This window comes from Callospermophilus lateralis, chromosome 2 (genome assembly GCF_048772815.1).
Source record: "Callospermophilus lateralis isolate mCalLat2 chromosome 2, mCalLat2.hap1, whole genome shotgun sequence".
NCBI classification, from domain to species: Eukaryota; Metazoa; Chordata; class Mammalia; order Rodentia; family Sciuridae; genus Callospermophilus; species Callospermophilus lateralis.
The window spans coordinates 43,265,667-43,283,879 of NC_135306.1; the positions used below are offsets into that span (position 1 = coordinate 43,265,667).

General features: G+C 41.2%; 1 protein-coding gene and 1 pseudogene across 2 annotated transcripts in view; one reads left to right on the top strand and one right to left on the bottom strand.

The window, feature by feature from the left end:
- Positions 1-1,900: 1,900 nt before the first annotated feature.
- Tek (TEK receptor tyrosine kinase) overlaps positions 1,901-18,213 on the bottom strand; it is a 110,943-nt gene continuing 94,630 nt past the window's right edge. For both annotated transcript variants that reach the window (XM_076845930.2, XM_076845929.2), the window contains exons 16-23: positions 16,542-16,652; positions 13,268-13,458; positions 12,629-12,742; positions 7,932-8,002; positions 6,390-6,430; positions 5,589-5,685; positions 3,694-3,793; positions 1,901-2,903 (exon numbers count right to left, since the gene is read on the bottom strand). In XM_076845930.2, the coding sequence (XP_076702045.1) occupies positions 2,829-2,903; positions 3,694-3,793; positions 5,589-5,685; positions 6,390-6,430; positions 7,932-8,002; positions 12,629-12,742; positions 13,268-13,458; positions 16,542-16,652 (800 nt within the window). In that variant the 3' untranslated portion in view covers positions 1,901-2,828. The remainder of the gene's footprint in view (positions 2,904-3,693; positions 3,794-5,588; positions 5,686-6,389; positions 6,431-7,931; positions 8,003-12,628; positions 12,743-13,267; positions 13,459-16,541; positions 16,653-18,213) is intronic.
- On the top strand, positions 4,161-4,531 carry LOC143392076 (cytochrome b-c1 complex subunit 7 pseudogene; annotated as a pseudogene).

The following is an 18,213-nucleotide window of genomic DNA, read 5'->3' on the forward strand; positions in this document are numbered from 1 at the left end:
TAATAGTAAAAAGTGAAGAAGAAAACAGAATTGGAAACCACAAGACCAAGGGTGCCCCACCATTTACCAGCTGTGACCACTGAGCAAGTCTCCCAGGTGCTCTAAGCTGTCAATTATGGGATTAATGACAACTTCACAATGAATGCAAGAAACAGATGCTAAAAATACGGGGCCATGCTTTGTACATGTCAAACATCATGTGAATAGTCATCTATAACAAAACATTTATAATTAAGGTTTTATTCCCTATAATATATTTAGAAAGCAAATGTGTGGGGTTTACTTATAAGAATGGTAGAAGGACAGTGTTACCATTTCAATCTTAGAACTTTCTGTAAATAACATGCTGCTTCTAGCTTACAAAGCAGATATCATTGTCATACTCTCTCTAGGATTCCATGTTTATATGGCTATAGTAAAGATTCTCTTGTTGAAGCTGTTTTTTCATTCAACAGGGAACCTGGCACTATATTGTCCAGTGAAGTAGATACTAGTCACATGTGGCTACTTAATTAAAAGTTTAAATTTTGGCTTCTGGGTTGGACTAGCTATGTTTGAATAGTTGCTGAGATCCTGCTGATATTTTTCTTCTTCTAGTGAGGTTGTAGCTTAGAAGATCCCTCTTGGCAGAAGGTCTGGCTTGTGCACTATTTTGCAGTGGTACTGGGGTCTGATGAGTAGGGCCCATGGAATAGCCATGGAGCTGAAGCCTGAGCAAAGGAACATTTGGAGGGACTATAGAGCTCCGGGGTCTGGGGGTTAATAGCGCTGGGACCTGGGGCACAGGCATTCCTACTGCCACATTGTTTTTGAGGTAAGGGTGCTTGTGAAGTAAGCTGGGGAGGCACAAAAGAGCACATAGGCATGTGCCTGTTCAAGTGGCTCTGGGATCAGGATAGGGCCTATTCTCTATGGTAGCTGAGCTAGTGACAGGAGAGGCGTATATGAGGGCTTAACTTTAAGGCCTGGAGTCTGAATTAGCTTGCTATGCTGTCTGAGATGTGGACAGGCCCAGTGTGGGCCTGTAGAGCACCTGCAACTCGTCTCAAGAGCAACCGCTGCTTGACGTTGGAGAAAGTTGGGTGTACAGCTGTGCATCTCTGAGATCCCCCAGCAGAAAGAGCTGTTGGTTAGCTCAGTGGCAAGAGATGCCAGCAGGTTGCTGGGGACCAAAGTGGTTCCCACCCATCGTGGTTGGTATCAGTAGCCTCTACCTTTCTTTGCACCTGCCTTTTTGGCATCTTGAAACGCCAATATTGCCAATAATGCCCTCTTTGTGGATCCTCTCAGTTTTTGCCCTGTTTTGTGGCTGCATATTCCTTAGTGGGTCCTTGAGCTCAGTCTGTCTATTTTTGATTTGTGAATAGCTTTCTATATGTATTCTTCTGTGGGAGGATGAAGGTTGATATCTCCTTCTGTCCCATCTTGCTTATGTCACTGGATATTTCAATGGCTCTTCATTTGAGTTTCCATTTAGTTCATTATGATAGGCTGGCAGCTTGCTCTTGCTCTGTATCTCCTCTTTAATATGCACTTGGGATAAATTCAGTTTCCTAATTTCGGAATACATGAGATTATTTAGGAAGACTAGAATCTTAAACTTTATGTAGCATGATGAACTGCTATTAAACATTGTAACACAAAAAATTCTAAGCCCTGGGTTCACATTGGAAAATACCAAATATATACTGCCCTGAGGCAAGAAAACGAACTAGATAGAATGCTTCTAGGAGACCTTTCCAACTTTGTGAGCTTTGGATTTTGTTGTCTGATAGCATATACTCACCAGCAGCCACTCTACATGTTTGTTACAGACAGAAGTTAATAATTAAAAAAAATTTTCTTAAAATATAACAATGATTTGGCAATTCCTAGGAGACATAATCCTGGACAAACCATAGATAGGCAAGACATTTATTCACTTATATGATCTCGATGCAACATGTTTTTACAGCTTAAATGGTAAACTCACAACTGATCTAAACAAACTTTTTACAATGTGCAATACATGTAGGAATGTTAATTCAATATGATACATGTCATACATCTCCCAAATCTCTCTCCTGGCTATTTTATTTATTGGAATACACAAGTCAATATTACCAGAGAAACCAAAAGGTAAATCCCACTAATTCATCTATTAACCTTGTTTATACTTTTCTGAAGGTTCTTAGGTGTCTAAGAAATTTTTTAGGTGTCAGTTCAGAATGCTGACTTAGGGGCTGTAGAAACAGAAGACAAAGCTGTCATATGATCAAATGAAATTGGACTGGCTTCTTCAGGTAAGGGGTGAAATTGAGAGAAAGATCTTCCACATCATTTGAATGTAACAGATATTCTTAAATATTAACCCATATCCTGTTAGAATTCATACATCTTCCTCGCTTTTCTTACCTGTGCTCTCAGGGTAACTGCTAGGTTTACTAACAATATTTTGCTTCTACACAGCTAAATATTTATAGCATTCAATTATAAAGGCAAATATCAAAAAATATCTAGGACAATAAACAAATTATGTATTACAGTAATTGTAGTCTCATAGCTTCCTACGAAGTCCATGTTTTTAGAAAAATATATTATTGCATAACCACAGGCACTCAGATTTCAGCACATTCTTACTTAAACAGTATATACAGTCCTACTGGAGTCAGAGTATACTACAGATCCACTCGGGGTGTTGGGGTTGAAGGTCCCAGACATACAGCAATATATGTACACACTCCTATATCACAGCTCTTGGCAGAGGCTTGCTTGTTTTCTTAGCTTGCATCAAGGATCTCTCATGCCAGTGAAGGGGAACACGGACACGCAGGTGAAGATGTTCTGTCCTAGGCTGCTTCCTCAGCAGAGCAGTCGATGCCTGCATAGGTAAACTTCTCATAAAGCGTGGTGTTCACGTAGGTCTGGAAGAGCAAGAACGGTTCAGACACAGGCAGCCTCAGCTCTGCCTCTGCAGGGGCAGTTACCATGATACCCTAGTTTTCTTTGCTTGTTTCAATTCACATACTAGATCTTTAGGGACACTTTCCTTTCCTCAGTCTCTCTATTGTATTTGACTGTTTTCCTGAAAGTAGATGTCATATGCTTCCTGTCCTTAGTCTTTGAGCTTTTCTTTCTCATGATCTCTCAATGCTCCCCCTGAAATAAGTTCTCTGGGGCTTCTTGCTCTGTTCATGTATCCCAGGAGTGATCTTACTCACATTACTGGTTAAATTACCACTCGGGCTTTGGTGAAGCCAAAAATCTGTTTCCTTAATCTAGATTTACTTAGCTGTATCAATCTGGGGCTCAACAGACAACTACCTTTTAAAAATATTGATAGGATTCCTGACCCTGCCTGTAGTAACCTGTAGTCTAGACTTGGTTATCTACTTGTTGAGTGTCCTTCAGCAAGTTACTTTTACCTGATTGTGTTTTTTCGCCTGTAAAATTAAAGGGTCAGCATATAGGCCCAAGATTCTTTCTAGCTCCAATAGGGTAATTCTGTGTGTTGTTCTAGCCTGTATATGACTTTATCTTATACACAAATTTATTTCCCTCTAATTGTAACTTCCTTGGAATTGGGGGGCACATCCTTTTTATCCCTGTATTATCTAAGAACTCGTTAAAATCGTATCAGTGATTTTTGATGAATCGCCCTCGGTGCTTCAGGAACTCCAGTTAAAGAGTTCCTGCTTCAAAGTGTCCACTCACCTTTCGTTCTTCTAACATTCTGTTTAAGGACACCAATATCTGGGCAAATGAAGGCCTCTCGTAGGGCTTCTCCCGCCAGCATTGTCTCATTAGATCATACCTTTGAGAACAAGAAGTTTAAGGGTTAACTCTGACTGTGCTTCAGTCCTGGGTGTGTCTTAGTGTGGGGCAGGAAGAGAGGAAAGAGAATTAGCAGAAGATGAGAGCACAGCACCTGGAAGTTTCCACTAGGCTTCCCGGCTCTCTATCCACATCCCTTCTTCTCTACCCTGAGTGCTATTCCTGCAGGTTCTTGGTTTCCACTGTTCTGATCATCCAGAAGGAACTGTGTGTGGAGCAGCATTTCTCTTAGAATACTACCTCTCAGAATGGGAGTGTCTCTTGTAAAATGCTACCCTGGCATCTTCCTCTTAGAGGCAAGACTCTCAGAAGCCCTGTCGTTAAAAACAAAAGTCTCCAGGGTCAAAATGGCAAGCAGGCCTGCTGTGGCAGCATCAGGATGGTGGCTGGATGGTATTCACAAATGGTATTATAATGCTACAGGATTTAATGAGCTGGGGTTAATGCAAGATGATACAATGTAAAAGAAGCCATAGAAGACTTCCTGAGGACCTTTATAATGACAGGGTGTTTTGCATCAAGAGAGCACGGGACCAGACCAGGAGGCATCAGATCTTGCCTAAAGAGCAGGGGACAAAAATAGGAAGAGGATAATATCAAAGAGGTCATTCAGGAAAGAAGACTGGAAAAAGCAGTAATCGCGTGGTCGAAATCAGTGGATGCAACAGTCCTCATAGTATTTTTACAAAATTGGTTAAGCCTGAAGCACACAATTTAAAAAGCATTTGGTCTGCATGTATATTACTTTAAATAAATGTCTATCACAATAATAAAGGCCTGTTTAATCAGGTGTGATGGACTGAATGTTGGGCAGTCATCTCAGAACCAGGAAACGGTTCAGAGACACCAGACACCAAATCCGCTGGCACCTTGATCTTGGATCCCAGCCTTCAGAATGGTAAGAAATATGTTTCGGCTTATAAACCATGCAGTTTATGGTACTTTGCTATACCAGCCTGAACTGACACCAGGCTTAACATGAAGCTTTCTCAGCTTGCCTGACCACAGAGCTCCCTTCCTCTTGTATCATTTATTTCTTGCAAGACACTAGTAGATATGCTCTCTGTGGTCAAAACTTCTTGTTATGCAGCTCTCTGAGACCAGCCCTAGACGTACAGAAGCAGGATGTCTAGGAGTGGCCCAAGACCCCACATACTGAACAAATGCCTTGAGGAAATCTTAGATACACAAAAGGCTATCAACTATCAGTCAGTTACAGATACTAGAATGATTTTACTGTAACACATTTCTTTTTGTTGTTGTTGTAACACATTTCTTAATGATGGGAGTTAATCTCCTATGGAATGACTCTCACAAAGTGATATCTGAGGAACTTTGTCTAGTAATGGTCCAAGTACATCCAGGTTTGCCCCTATGGCCTACATGTATGCTATTATTAATAGTTTTCATTCTCACAAAGTGGCATAGTCTGGACAATAAATTACTTGTTCAATCTAGAGCCTCTGAAATCTCCATGCAACATTAAAAAATTCTATGCATTTATTTCAGATGTTGTCCTTCCTCATTTCAGTCTTGACAAGATTCATACCTTAAAATTCTCCTAGATTTCTATGCTTGGAAAACTACTCCTGCCTCTCCATTATGTAAAGGTCTTAATATAGAAGTATTCCTTTTCTTCAGCTCTCTGGGATCTCTATGCAGTGTGTGTTGATGGGTGTGTAGGTATCAGTGACTTATTCATTAGGGTGGACCTGTCCAAGCTGCACAGGAGGAAGGTTGAGATAGAGCAGCCCTCAGGGTGAGGCCTGACTTACACCTCGTCGTCACAGTTCAGGGGCTTCTCCAGCCTGTAACCCTGGGGCAGCTTCTCATAGAGTTCTGCACAAGTCATTCCACAGTAGGGGGTACCACCTGAAAGATAAAGTGGTGTAGCTTTGAGTCCCTCAGGCACAGCAGGCAGTGCATCCTGACCCAAAGCAAGAGGTGAGGAAGGAGACAGGCTATCAGTGAGGTGAGCACCTGCTCTGCACCAGGCTGGACTTGCAAGGCAAGAGTGCACCGAGATGCAACCATTCCTTCAGGGGAAGCCCTGTTACTGACCGAGCTATTTTTCTTCCCTAAGTCCACCTATATGCAGAACAGCTGCTGTGCCCACAAGATTTTTCTAACTGGAAAAGTCAGTAGTTATGCAATTCCTATTTTATCAATAATAGTTATTGTACATTTTTAATTATAAGATTAATATAGAAATCTTGGGATACAAAAATAAGGGGAAAAATCACAATAGTTCTTCTTATTTTTTCTGTGTAATGCCTTAATTTTCTTGAACATGTAAGTATAAAATTGTGGAAGTAAACAGTTCTGATACCTTTGCACAAGCAGAAACAACCTATGAAGTTCCTGGCCACTATGTCAATAGTATTCCATATGTTAGGTGTATGGCTTTCAAAAAGAGAAGCATGAGAGTAACTATACTTTGTGGAAACCTCTAAGGTTGTACTTCCCAGTTACATCCTAGCACCACACACAAACAGTGCCCTGTGGAATTATTAGGAGGCAGTGCTGGAGGGTCTCCTCCCTTTGCCCAGTATCACCTGGTAGGGAAAAATACTCACCTAAGCTGACAATCTCCCATAGCAACACACCATAGGACCATCTGCAGGAGGGAAGAATGCAAAACCTTTAATCAGCAAATAGGTTGGCCACTCCACTTCCTGCCCCCAAAGGTCAGGGTGATCCACCCTTTCTCAGACAGGGAAATGTAAAATGTCTGCTTCCTGGAATGTGACCCTGCACACAGTGTGGGCTCCTTGTAGGCCAATGGAAGGGTATAACAGGGGAATGGGCTCACTTTGCCAAAACCCTTAAATTATTTTAAGTAGGAAATGCAAAGTAGTACTGTGAAAAACGAGGAAAATTCTAAGCCAGTTGGGTCTGAGTCAAATCCCCTCTCTGCCACCTAATACTCCTATGACCCAGGCCAAACTACTGAACATTTGGTAGCTTCTTTGTGTGTGTGTGGTGTGTGTGTGTGTGTGTGTATGTGTGTGTGTGTGTGTGTATTTAAAATATTTTAACTAAAGTTTTATTCTATACAACTATGAAATATAGATTTTTACCCTTTTGTTATTGCAGATTGTCTAGAAATCGCATTACTGTGTGGCTAGAGGAGAAAAAATATATATAACCATGCTGGGGGGTCAGATCTACAACAAAGATGGAAAACAGTCACCCAAGACTCAGCACATGGGGCGAATTGACCAAGTGAAACCCAGTCCTTTATCTCAAAGGTCCCTCCTGCAAACACAACTGAGGACTGGTAAATGAATATTTCATTTAATTTATTTGTTTATTTATTTTTGCCATTAGTTCACAACTATTGTTAATTGTTGTACCCAACAGATAGAAAGGATTTTTTTTTTTAAAGGAGCCAATTGCTCTCTGAGGAAAGGATAAAGACCACCTCAGCTCCTGGGAAATGTGGCCATGTCTTTGCTCACTTCTTCAAGGTGCAAGAGGTACATTTTCCAGAGTTAAATGACCAGCAGTGAGAGAACTCTGTCTCTGCAATTGTGCGGATCAGAATATCTTAGCATATTTTTATGAAAGTGGGGAGACCAATCCCTGCTTCAGAATTATGCAGAGATAATATATAAAAAGGACCTTCAAGTGAGGATACAGTCACTGCCAGTCCCCAACGTTGGCATAAGCAAAACCCCTGAAACAAGTCACCCTCTGGTCCTCAGCCTTTTCTTCTGAAAATGGGGTGCAAGACAAGATGGTCCAGTCTCAATCCCAATCCTTTTGACCACTGCCAGCCTAAGGCTTGTCACTGCAGGCAGACATGGCCCTACTGGGCCACCACCTGTGCTCACCAGCAACTATTCTGGGCTGTGTCCTCAGAGTTAGGTCCAGAAAGGGGCGTCAGAGGCAGGATCATATGCCCTTCCTCTAGAGATCACAAGGACACAACTTGAAGCAAAGGAGCCCCCAAGCCTGCTGTCAGTGATTTCACACTCTGGAAACTGTTCTGTGGCTTCATTTATTCTATATTTTCTCCACAGAAGTATAGGATATTCCTGATTCTCTTTTAAGCCTGTTAGATGTTGATTTTTTCTTGGGGGGTAAAATCCCTTAGCAATAAGAAGATTACTCACACATCACTGTTGGTTGTGTAGACGCTGTAATTTAGGGACTCAATTGCCATCCAGCGCACTGGGAGCCTTCCCTGTAGAGGAGAAAGGGAGCGGTCACTCAGACAGGGCAGGGACCCTTCAGAGGCTCTGTGCTGGGCCTGTGTCTTACTCAAGGCCCATAGAGAACCCTGTGTGGTGCTCAGCAGACCTAAGGCACGGCAGACTCAGGAATCTTTGCTTTATGAATGTCCCAGCCACAAGCATGTTTTCAAATTCAAAAATGTGCAGATAGTGCTTCACTTACCTCAGAGGGCCCCTATAACAACTGTACATGAATTTGTGGATATGCACATTGACACACATTTGACCATTTACCTTGTGGTTTTCAAGACCATCCAGTGACTTGAAGAGGCAACAGGTGTAGAAACTGAGAACTGGAATGTGGGGAAAGGGTAAAGGGAACACTGGGGTGGGCTGGAAGACCATGCTTGGAGGCCATGAAGGACTGTGTTTTCCAGAGGAGGAGACACCTGAGCCCTGTTCTTTAAGAGGTATAGGCATCATCTAGTATATGAGGATGAAGAGCATTTCAGGTCTCGGGGAACAGGATGCATATGCATCAACAGAGGTTGAGATAATGTCTAGCCAGTGCAATTTACATTGTGTTTGGAAATGAGACAAAGACACAAACTCACCCTTTGGGTGCCTGGCCCTCACTCCAGGTTGCTTCCATTTTTTGGCTCATTGAATCCCCATAGGCAAAATGAGATGTGCACTAGACATTGTGAAGCTTGGTTTCACACTTTTTTTCCCCCATTTCCTCAAATTCTATATGATTTGTAGCTCTTTTCCCATCCACCCACCCCAGGAATCATATGATTTGCCACTGACAGATCATCCCCCACTTCCAGAGCTTTGTCCAAACTTTATCAGCTGCACTTCAGCTACATTAGCGTGTGGCAGAGCAAACCCAGGAGTACTAGAGCACGTTTCTCAGCACTGCCCAGCAGGCAGCTCCCAGGCCACTCATCCACGCAGTCACCCCACTCCCATCCCAAGGATGATTCCTTAATGTGCCGTCTTCTCCCAGTTCCGTGTGGAGTGACAATTTTCGGAAGCATATATTTATGATTATAAATCCCAAAAGGTACTTCTGTACTTTTATATTCAAATATCAAAGTGTCCTTTCCCACATCCACACCTTAAATGTTTCACACTCACACCCTCATTCACTCTGCATCCACCCAACCCTGTCTCCCACCTGTTACTCCAGCTCTCTTCCCTGACGTGGCTAAGGATGGAAGGTGAAGCCCACTCTGCTTGTGACTTAGGACTCACTTGCTTCCAGCCTGCTGGCTCTTCTAACCTCACACCTCCCAGTTACCAAGTTCCATGTGCACTTTTTGATTTTCTTTTTACTCCAGTTGGATCTGTCCCTATAGTTACCACCTTGGTTCAGGCCACCATCATCCACCACCTCATGACAGCCGCTTGTTCATTGACCTCTGTGCCTAACTGACCTCACTCTAATAGTCTGTCCTCCACACAGGACATTTAAACAGCAACTCTAACCACATGGTTCTTTTCCTTAAAATTTCTTAATATCCTTAGCTGGAATTCAGAGACCCTATAACCCTGCTCCTGTTTCAGCAGTACTCTCCAGCTTTTTTGAATTACTGGATTTCTAAAGGTCTCTTGGGCTCTCCTTTGACTCTGTACTTTTTGATTATGTGTGCCTCCAGCTCAGCTGACTCATTTTCATATTCAGTATCTATTCAACATTTACTGTTAAACTCAGGTGTTTTTTTTTTAAAGAGAGAGAGAGAATTTTTAATATTTATTTTTTAGTTTTCGGCGGACACAACATCTTTGTTTGTAAATGGTGCTGAGGATTGAACCCGGGCCGCATGCATGCCAGGCGAGCACGCTACTGCTTGAACCACATCCCCGGCCCCAAAAACTCAGGTTTTGACCTCCTCCAAGAAGCCCTCTCTGACTTCCCTCAGTTTTGGTTCAGTGTACTTCTCCGGGCCCATGGCATGTATGATTTCCTCATCCTTAGCATTCATCCACTACTAAAATTGCTAGTTGTGTGTCTATGTGTGAGCTCTCCAAAAGTGGAATCTGTCTCTAATATATGTTACCCCCAAACCTAGCATAAAGCATGAGACCATCATGGTACTAAATAAATCAATGATGAGGGGATAGAAACATTAATGATGGTAAAATTTTAAATCACTTAGTACAGGAGTTTGTGGCAACACTTTTTATAGTAGAATCCTCTAGAAGAATTTAACAAAAGCCCAACTAATGCAGGACCACTGGTATCAAAAGTATCTAAGATGGTAGGACTCAACATCTGTACTTTTTAAAGCTCCTCACATAAGTCCAAGGTGCAGTGAAAGTTGGAACCCCAATTTAAAAATTGGATCAGAGTTTATCTACTGTGAATTACACTGCTATAAACATTGACGTGGCTGTGTCCCTGTAATATGCTGGGTCCAAGGAGAAGGATAGCTGGGTCAAATGGTGGTTCCATTCCCAATTTTCCAAGAAATCTCTGTACTGCTTTCCATATTGGCTGTACCAATTTGCAGTCCCACCAGCAATGATGAGTGTGCCTTTTTCCCCCACATCCTCCCCAACACTTATTGTTGTTTGTCTTCATAATAGCTGCCATTCTGACTGGAGTGAGATGAAATCTTAGAGTAGTTTTGATTTGCATTTCTCTAATTGCTAGTGATGATGAACATTTTTATATATTTATTGATTGATTATATATGAATGGATAAAAAATGTGTCATATATACACAATGGAATGTTACTCAGAAATAAAAGAGAATAAAATCATGACATTTTGTAGGTAAACGGATGAAGTTAGAGAAAATAATGCTAAGTTAAGTTAGCCAATCCCAAAAAACCAAATGCCAAATGTTTTCTCTGATATAGGAGGCTGATTCATGGTGGGGTAGGGAGGGGGGGCGTGGGAGGAATAGATGAACTCTAGATAGGGCAGAGGGATGAGAGGAGAATGGAGGGGGCATGGGGTTAGAAATGATGGTGGACTATCATGGACATTATTATCCACAGTACATGTATGAAGACATGAATTGGTGTGCATATACTTTGTATATGACCAGAGCTATGGAAAATTATGCTCTATATGTGTAATAAGAATTGTAATCTATTCAGCTGTCATATACAAATAAAAAATTTTTTTAAAAAATTGAACCAGAGAAGATAGTCACTCTGCCCTCTAGTGGTGCCTTGCTGCACTGCACCATCCTTGCAAAGAGCTTATACCTCTCTACTCTTTCTCCTTTCTTTTCCCCTTCTTTTTTCCCCTTGCCCAGTCCCATGCTGCCACTGAACACAATACTCTTCTCTTATGAGATAGAGTTTGTCCATGACCAGTGCGCTGCCCCTCTCAGCATCCCTAAGCTCTCCAAGAAATCCTGTCCTTTATGAAACTCCAAGCAAACAGGGGTTAGTCTTAGGAATCTGAGAGCATCCAAACATGTAGTCTATGGAGCAACCATCACTGGACTTGTAAACCCCTCCACTCCCTCGTTTTGGATGCCAGAGTGAAGCAGCAAGGAATTCTGTGTAGGAGACAGGAGTTGGGAGGGCTCGACTAGGTGGACGAGTGATGGGGCCTGCTTTCTTTACCAAGGAACACCTGCATTGAGTAGTCAGTCTGCATAGCCCTGGGAAGAAAGGACTGTCTGGCAGTCAGCCCTCAGGCGAGTGTCTGTGGCTTCTGAAAGTGCTGGTAATAAAACTGCAGGGCCATGGGTAGGGCTAGCGGGACCCCATTTCAAGCCCTCATCAAAAAAAAAAAGATCCAAAATGATTATGTTCACTAGCTTTCGACTATATAAAAATAGGTATACTGTGGAAAGAATAACCCCAAAATAAAAAGTTGTCAAGGTAGTGAATTATGGGTGCCTTCCTCTAAAAAAAAATGCTTCGAGTATTGTTTCTTGTTTATCTTGTCTGTACCTAAAATAAATACATTAGGAAAAAAGAAAACCTGGATTTGAGGATAAATGCAGGACCCAAGCGTGGCTAAGAGGCAATTTGGTGCCTACCAAGCCAAAAGATCTTCTGTTTCACTTGACAACTGGAGCAATATCAGGGAAACTGAGCCTGTAATTTCTCTGACCTAGAAAAGGGACAGCCATAAAGAATAAAAAGGGCTGGAATGTAGCTCAGTGGTAGAGCACCCCTGGGTTCAATCTCCAGTACCACACACACACACACAAAAAAAAAAAAAAAAAAAATTACAAATTTCCTACAGGGTCTCTTTATGATTTAGGAACCCATTAAATATATTTCCTTGATTTGGGAGAAGTTAGTTTTTTGTTTCTCTGAGATGTTTGCTGTTCATGAAGACATTATCGGAGCTCCTCAGAGATTTGAGACAAAGACATTGAAGGGCCTAGACTGAATACAGACAAGACACTCTGCCTGAATCACAAGGTCTGAATGTTCAATTACATAGACACGTGAGACAGTGTGTCCATCATTGACCATATGGAGACCATATTATCTTAGGAACCAAAACTTGAGACAATGCTTGCTGGGCCAGGCAACATTTGCCAAGATACAGTTCTATTTCAGTCACCACAGAGAACTGGAGTTCTAAGAGAAGTGCCATGAGGAGAAGGAGGGCCCTTGGGAAGTATGTTGGTTATCAGTGTCTATCCTGAACTCACCATCGTCTTTTTCACATATACTTCTTGACCTCGGGACAATCCAAAATCTGCTATTTTGGCTACGTAGTTTTCACCTACTAAAATGTTCCTGGCAGCCAGATCTCTGTGGATAAACTGAAACAAACAAACAAAAAGCGTGTATTTTCAGCATAATACTTGCTTTTCCACTAACTTATGTTAACACAAAGCCCTGGGAAACAGAGAAGAAATAATAATATGAAAAGAGGTTTAAAAAAGTCACCAGAATCCAGTTCTCTTAAAGAACCTCTCCAAAAGTCTCAGATAGTATATTGTACCAAATGACCCTACCACATCCTGAGAGAATCATTTGGGGGGGGGGGGGAAATGTACAGGTCATTAAACATTCTAATTACAATGTAGTGCCTTTGCTATTGTGAATTATTTACAGGAAAACCAAACAAAGATTTAAGGCTTCTCACCAAATACATAGTATGAAATGTACTAGATAAATAACTGTCAATATTGGGCATTGAATTGTATACTAACAGATGGAATATTAACCAAATAAAATTAGGGAGACCGTAAGAAGGAATTGAAAGGTTGACAGAAAAATCATGCAAAACAAGAAAGCCCTGACTCCAGAGGATAGATGCCCAGAGCAGGGTCCTCAGGGCAAACCTGTTTTTGGCTCAAGTAGTCCATGCCCCGGGCCACATCTGCAGCAAAATGAAGCAGCTGCTGGGAAGACAGTGTGGAAGCGGTGCTGTTGGCGATGGCGAATGCAGGGTCTGTCTCCAGCACACGGCTCTTGCGCAGAAAGTCCAGGAGGTTTCCATGGGGGGCGTACTCGATGGCCAGGTACAAGTAGCCTATGGAGAAAGGACCAGGGCATTACTGCATCATCAGCTGAACAGTTGTGAAATTTGGGAGATGTACTATGGGCCTTGGCAACTGCTTACAAACTCCCTTCTGTCTAGTAGAAACACGATGGCATTTCCCCCCAAACGGATAGAGCTTGAGAATGTCTTGCTCAGTGAAATCAGCCATCCCCAAACACCAAAGGCAGAATGTTTCCTCTGATAGGTGGATGTTAATTCACATTGGGGGTGTGGGGGGGGGGCGGCTAGAGAGAATAGAGTTACTTTGGATTAGGCAGAGGGGAGTCGGGTAAGGGGGTCAGGAGGATAGTAGTGTGATTCTACATCATGTGCAACCAGAAGAATGAGAACTTATACTCCATTTATGTAGGATGGGTCAAAATGCATTCTACTGTCACACATAACTAATTGGAACAAATGTAAAATAAAGGGTTAAACAAACAAAAACACAAAATAAACGCATCAGTGCTACCAAGCTACTAATGCTATAAGTGACTTCCTCCTACAGTACTCTAAGCGGGCAACCAGAACTCATGGCATTCCTCTCCCGACTCTCCTCTCCATTCCTACCAAGGTGAACTAGTGTGACCATCCAGAAGTGCTTTCACCACTGGGCACTACGAGTAGAATGAACTCAAAGCATCCTCTTCCACATCAAGAACACTCTCTTCGAGTCACCTTTAATTATTCGTAAAGAACTTACCGTGTGTCAGATATGTTATTCTAGCCTGTCTCTAGCTTTTCTTAAGGTTATTAAAAACGATTAGATACACACAGTGGAAGGGCCCACCGCGTTCTCCCCTGCCTTCTACTCATTCAAAACCCTAAGTCACCATTTTGCTGATTTAGGCCACTGGCCAGCAGAATATTGTTTCAAAATTTGTATGTGGATAAAGAAACCAGAAAACCCAATTAGGAAAAATAAAACAATAGTTCCTAGAAAACAATTATGGTCCATAATCTAAATTTTAATTCCAAGGGTTTCCCATTCCCCCCCTCCTTTTTTTGCTTTGATAAAATTTTTGCTCCTTAGAGCCAGTGAAATCTAAAGCAATTTTGCTGGTGTATTTTTTAAAAGGAGGTTTTATTTTGGTAAACAATTTTTAAATGTCAAATGAATTTGAACTTCAAAAATATTCTAAGAAATCAAAATTCTGACAAAAAAGAAATCTTCTAAATTTGAATTCTGTTGTATTACCAGGAAAGATAGAATTAAATTCTGGTATGAATATGCTTTCTCACATCTTTAGTGAATTATAAATTTTAGGAGCCAAAGAATTATGTGCTAATGTGATGATAGAGCAAAATTTTAAGACATATATTTTTTTCTCAGTTGTTGATGTGATTTTTCTTTTAACTCACTGCAGTCCCACACTGATTATAGTTTTCAGGAAGTCACTAAAAAATAAATGTTATTACTTCATTATGTAACTAAGGGACATGATCTGGCTTCCAGAATTACACCCTTATTGGATCATAAAATGATATACTGTTGAAAGTGCTAATATTTTTAGTTTAATAAATTGAGGAAATAGAAGTAGTCACTTTTCTATTGTTGGTGTTTGTGCTGCAAAGCCAACAAGAGGTTGTCAAGTTTATAAATCACTGCATGGAGCTTTTCTGTGAAAGTAAACTTTTCCATGAGGAAATTAGTTTAAGCATAAATTCAGAATTACAAACCTATGCAGCATGCAGGGGTGAACTCAGATTTTTATTGTAATCTACTCATCCATAACTCATCACACATCACCATAGCAAGTACTCAATAAATATTTGAGTTCACAATGTAAGTTTGAAAGTAAGTGTTATGCAGAATAGTTGTAAAGCTCCAATCTAATTGTACATGAACACCCTTTGGATACAAAGAATATTATATATATGCTGCTTATTATAATTATTAGTGTCATTATTTAATCTAAGTATCATCAATGCTTTCATATTACAGTACATTATTGGGATTCATAGTGTTAACATTCAGATTACCAATTTTCTTGGGTTCTAAGAACAATGAAAAGATAGACAAGAAGAACCTGTACATGGCACTCTTTCAGCTGGTGAGGGTACCCCACTCCCCACTAGTAGTAATAGTAGTTGAGAACACCCCTAGGTTTGTGAGGATGGGGCTGGTAGGAGCTGTGGATAACTTTGGGCAGTAATAGATCACTGCAGAGGCCAAATGATCCAGCCTCAGCACCTCCCCACAAAAGATGTCAAACTAGCCTAGAATTGGGATTGGCAGGTGAGATTAACCTCACAATCTTTGTTTTTCAGCTATAGCCACCACATATATTCCCTTCTTGACCTTGTGTCTGATTGTCTGTTATCACCTAGCAACCTGGACAGTCTTCAGTGTACAATTTCTAGTTTCAGTGTGAACAGAGTACATGAGTAAGATCCAGATTCATAGGAAGAGGAGATGGTCAAGAATCTGGACGGTCAAGAATCTTCCAGTCCAATTAAACCTGTGATTGCTCTAAAGCACAATGATTAAAATATATATATATATATATATCTCAAGAGGAACCACCACCAATTTAAGAGTCAGGATATTGAAGCTAGATCAGAAGGAGAAGGAGAAGGAGGAGGAGGAGGAGGAGGAGGAGGAGGAGGAGGAGGAGGAGGAGGAGGAGGAGGAGGAGGAGGAGAAATAGTTGTGGTTGAAATTGAAGAAAAACTTGAACTTGATGTTGGTTGCCTGGAAAAGGACTGTGGGTGAGGATAGAGATGACCCCTGATGTGAAAGAGAAGATTCCACCTCATCTAGAGAGTGCTAAATTTTTGGAAACAGATGTTTTAAAATCATAAATCAAAAAGAAGACAAGCTGAAGTCCTACATGGTGGTGTTGTATTGAAAATTTGACTTGTTGAATTTTCTCAATAAAGCTTTACAATTAAAAAAAAAGATTGCAAACCATGGTTCAATCCATTAATGGGACTAGAATTCAATTGAAACTGCAACTTAATAGGTAATCTTCTTAAAGTTATTATTTTTTTTAGTTTCAGTGTGGAATGTGCCTGTTTAAAAAAAAAAAAAAAGATAGTCTGGCAGGAAAAACAAGAAAAAAGCACCTTACCTCGATGTTCACATGCTCCCAAGAGATTGATGATGTTTGGATGATGTCCAAGTTTACAAAGCACCTCCAGTTCTCCCGCAAAGTCCCTGTGGTCATCTTTGGAGGCGTATTCTGGGAAGGAAGTCAAGGGTTGTGATCCTTCTTCACTGAACCTTTTCAGATGTAACTGTCCCCTCTTGCTCGCCAGGACCTTCAGGTGCACTCAGTCACCATCAGGTCTGGAAAACTGTACCCACAAAGAGATGCTCTAAAGTAGAGCTTCTCAGCCTCAGCATTGCTGGGGGCTGACAATTTTCTGCCATTGGGGGCTGTCCTGTGCATTGTAGGATGTTCATCAGCACCCAGACCTCCACCCACTAGATCCCAGTAGCCAACCAAAAATGTACAAGGCATTGCCAAATGGCACCCAGGGGACAAAATTGCACCTGAATAAGAACCACCACTCTATATTTTCTTGTTTAACTCTCAAATATTCAATGAAATGACTCAGTAGAGGTGGAGCTGACCCAATGTTTAGATTTTAGCTCTTCTAGCTAAATCTGCCATCTAGAGACAAAAAGCTAAGGAAGAGAACCAAATTTTTGGTGAAACATCACCAATAATGCACTTGCCTTACTTTAATAATTTTAACTTTTTTAACAAACTAGTCTTGTCAAATCCAAATGACATTTTATAGGCATTCCTGTAGTCACGAAACTGGGTTGCATTTTTTTCTATTCTTTTTGCCCTGTCTCTTCAACACACGTTGGCCAGAGGGAAAACCACCAGCATGGTTGGTATATGAACTGACGCATCAGACTTGAGTGTAGGATAGGGTACTATTATTACTGATTTTGGAAAAATTACATGGTAGGGGAGGGGGAGACTGCAGGTGGCTCTCTGTATGGTTGAATGTGCTTAGAAATTGCAGTGACGTTTTAGGTGGGCTAGTGGTACCTATAGAACTGACAAGAAATTTCAAGTCCACTGCCCTGTTCACAGTCACAGGAGCCTCACCATGGCTCTGGCCCAGAGAGTCAATGTCTTAGGAAAATTTTGCTCTTGCTTCTGTAACCGCCCTTGGATGCCTTGCTCCTGCTGCCTCATTAAGCTATTTTACCTCTTCATATGGGTATAAGATGGAAAATCAGGCTTGGGTCATATCCCAGTACAAACTGACTTCATGAGATTCTGCACCCTGTCTCCTCTCACCATTTACACAAATTCTCCATGACTAAAGTAACAGAACAGAAGAAAAATTTCTGGCTGTTAAGGTTTTTTTTTTTTTTTTTTTTTGGTGTGTTTATATTTTTAAAAGAAATACATTACTATCTCTAAGCACAGGTAATGTTTTGTTTCTTGATGTGGTCTTCTTAACAATGCAGAAAGCAGATAATTTAAGAAGCTTTAGAATGAATTCTCATCTTGGGTTCTATATTACAGTCTAAAAGAAGAAAGCCCTCAGTGACCTTAGAGAGTCCCCAAGGTAGAACTGCACAACACCACAGTTAATCACATTTTCTGCTAAGGGACCACTTTTTGGACACACAGGCTATAAAATCAATAGGCAGCTCCACGGTTAAGCCCTGCAGAAACTGCCACTTCACACAGAAGGCAGCTATGCTGCCAGTAAGCCCGACATTCTGCTTCCTCAGTACTTATTATCCCATCTTATTAAACAGGTAGGTACAAA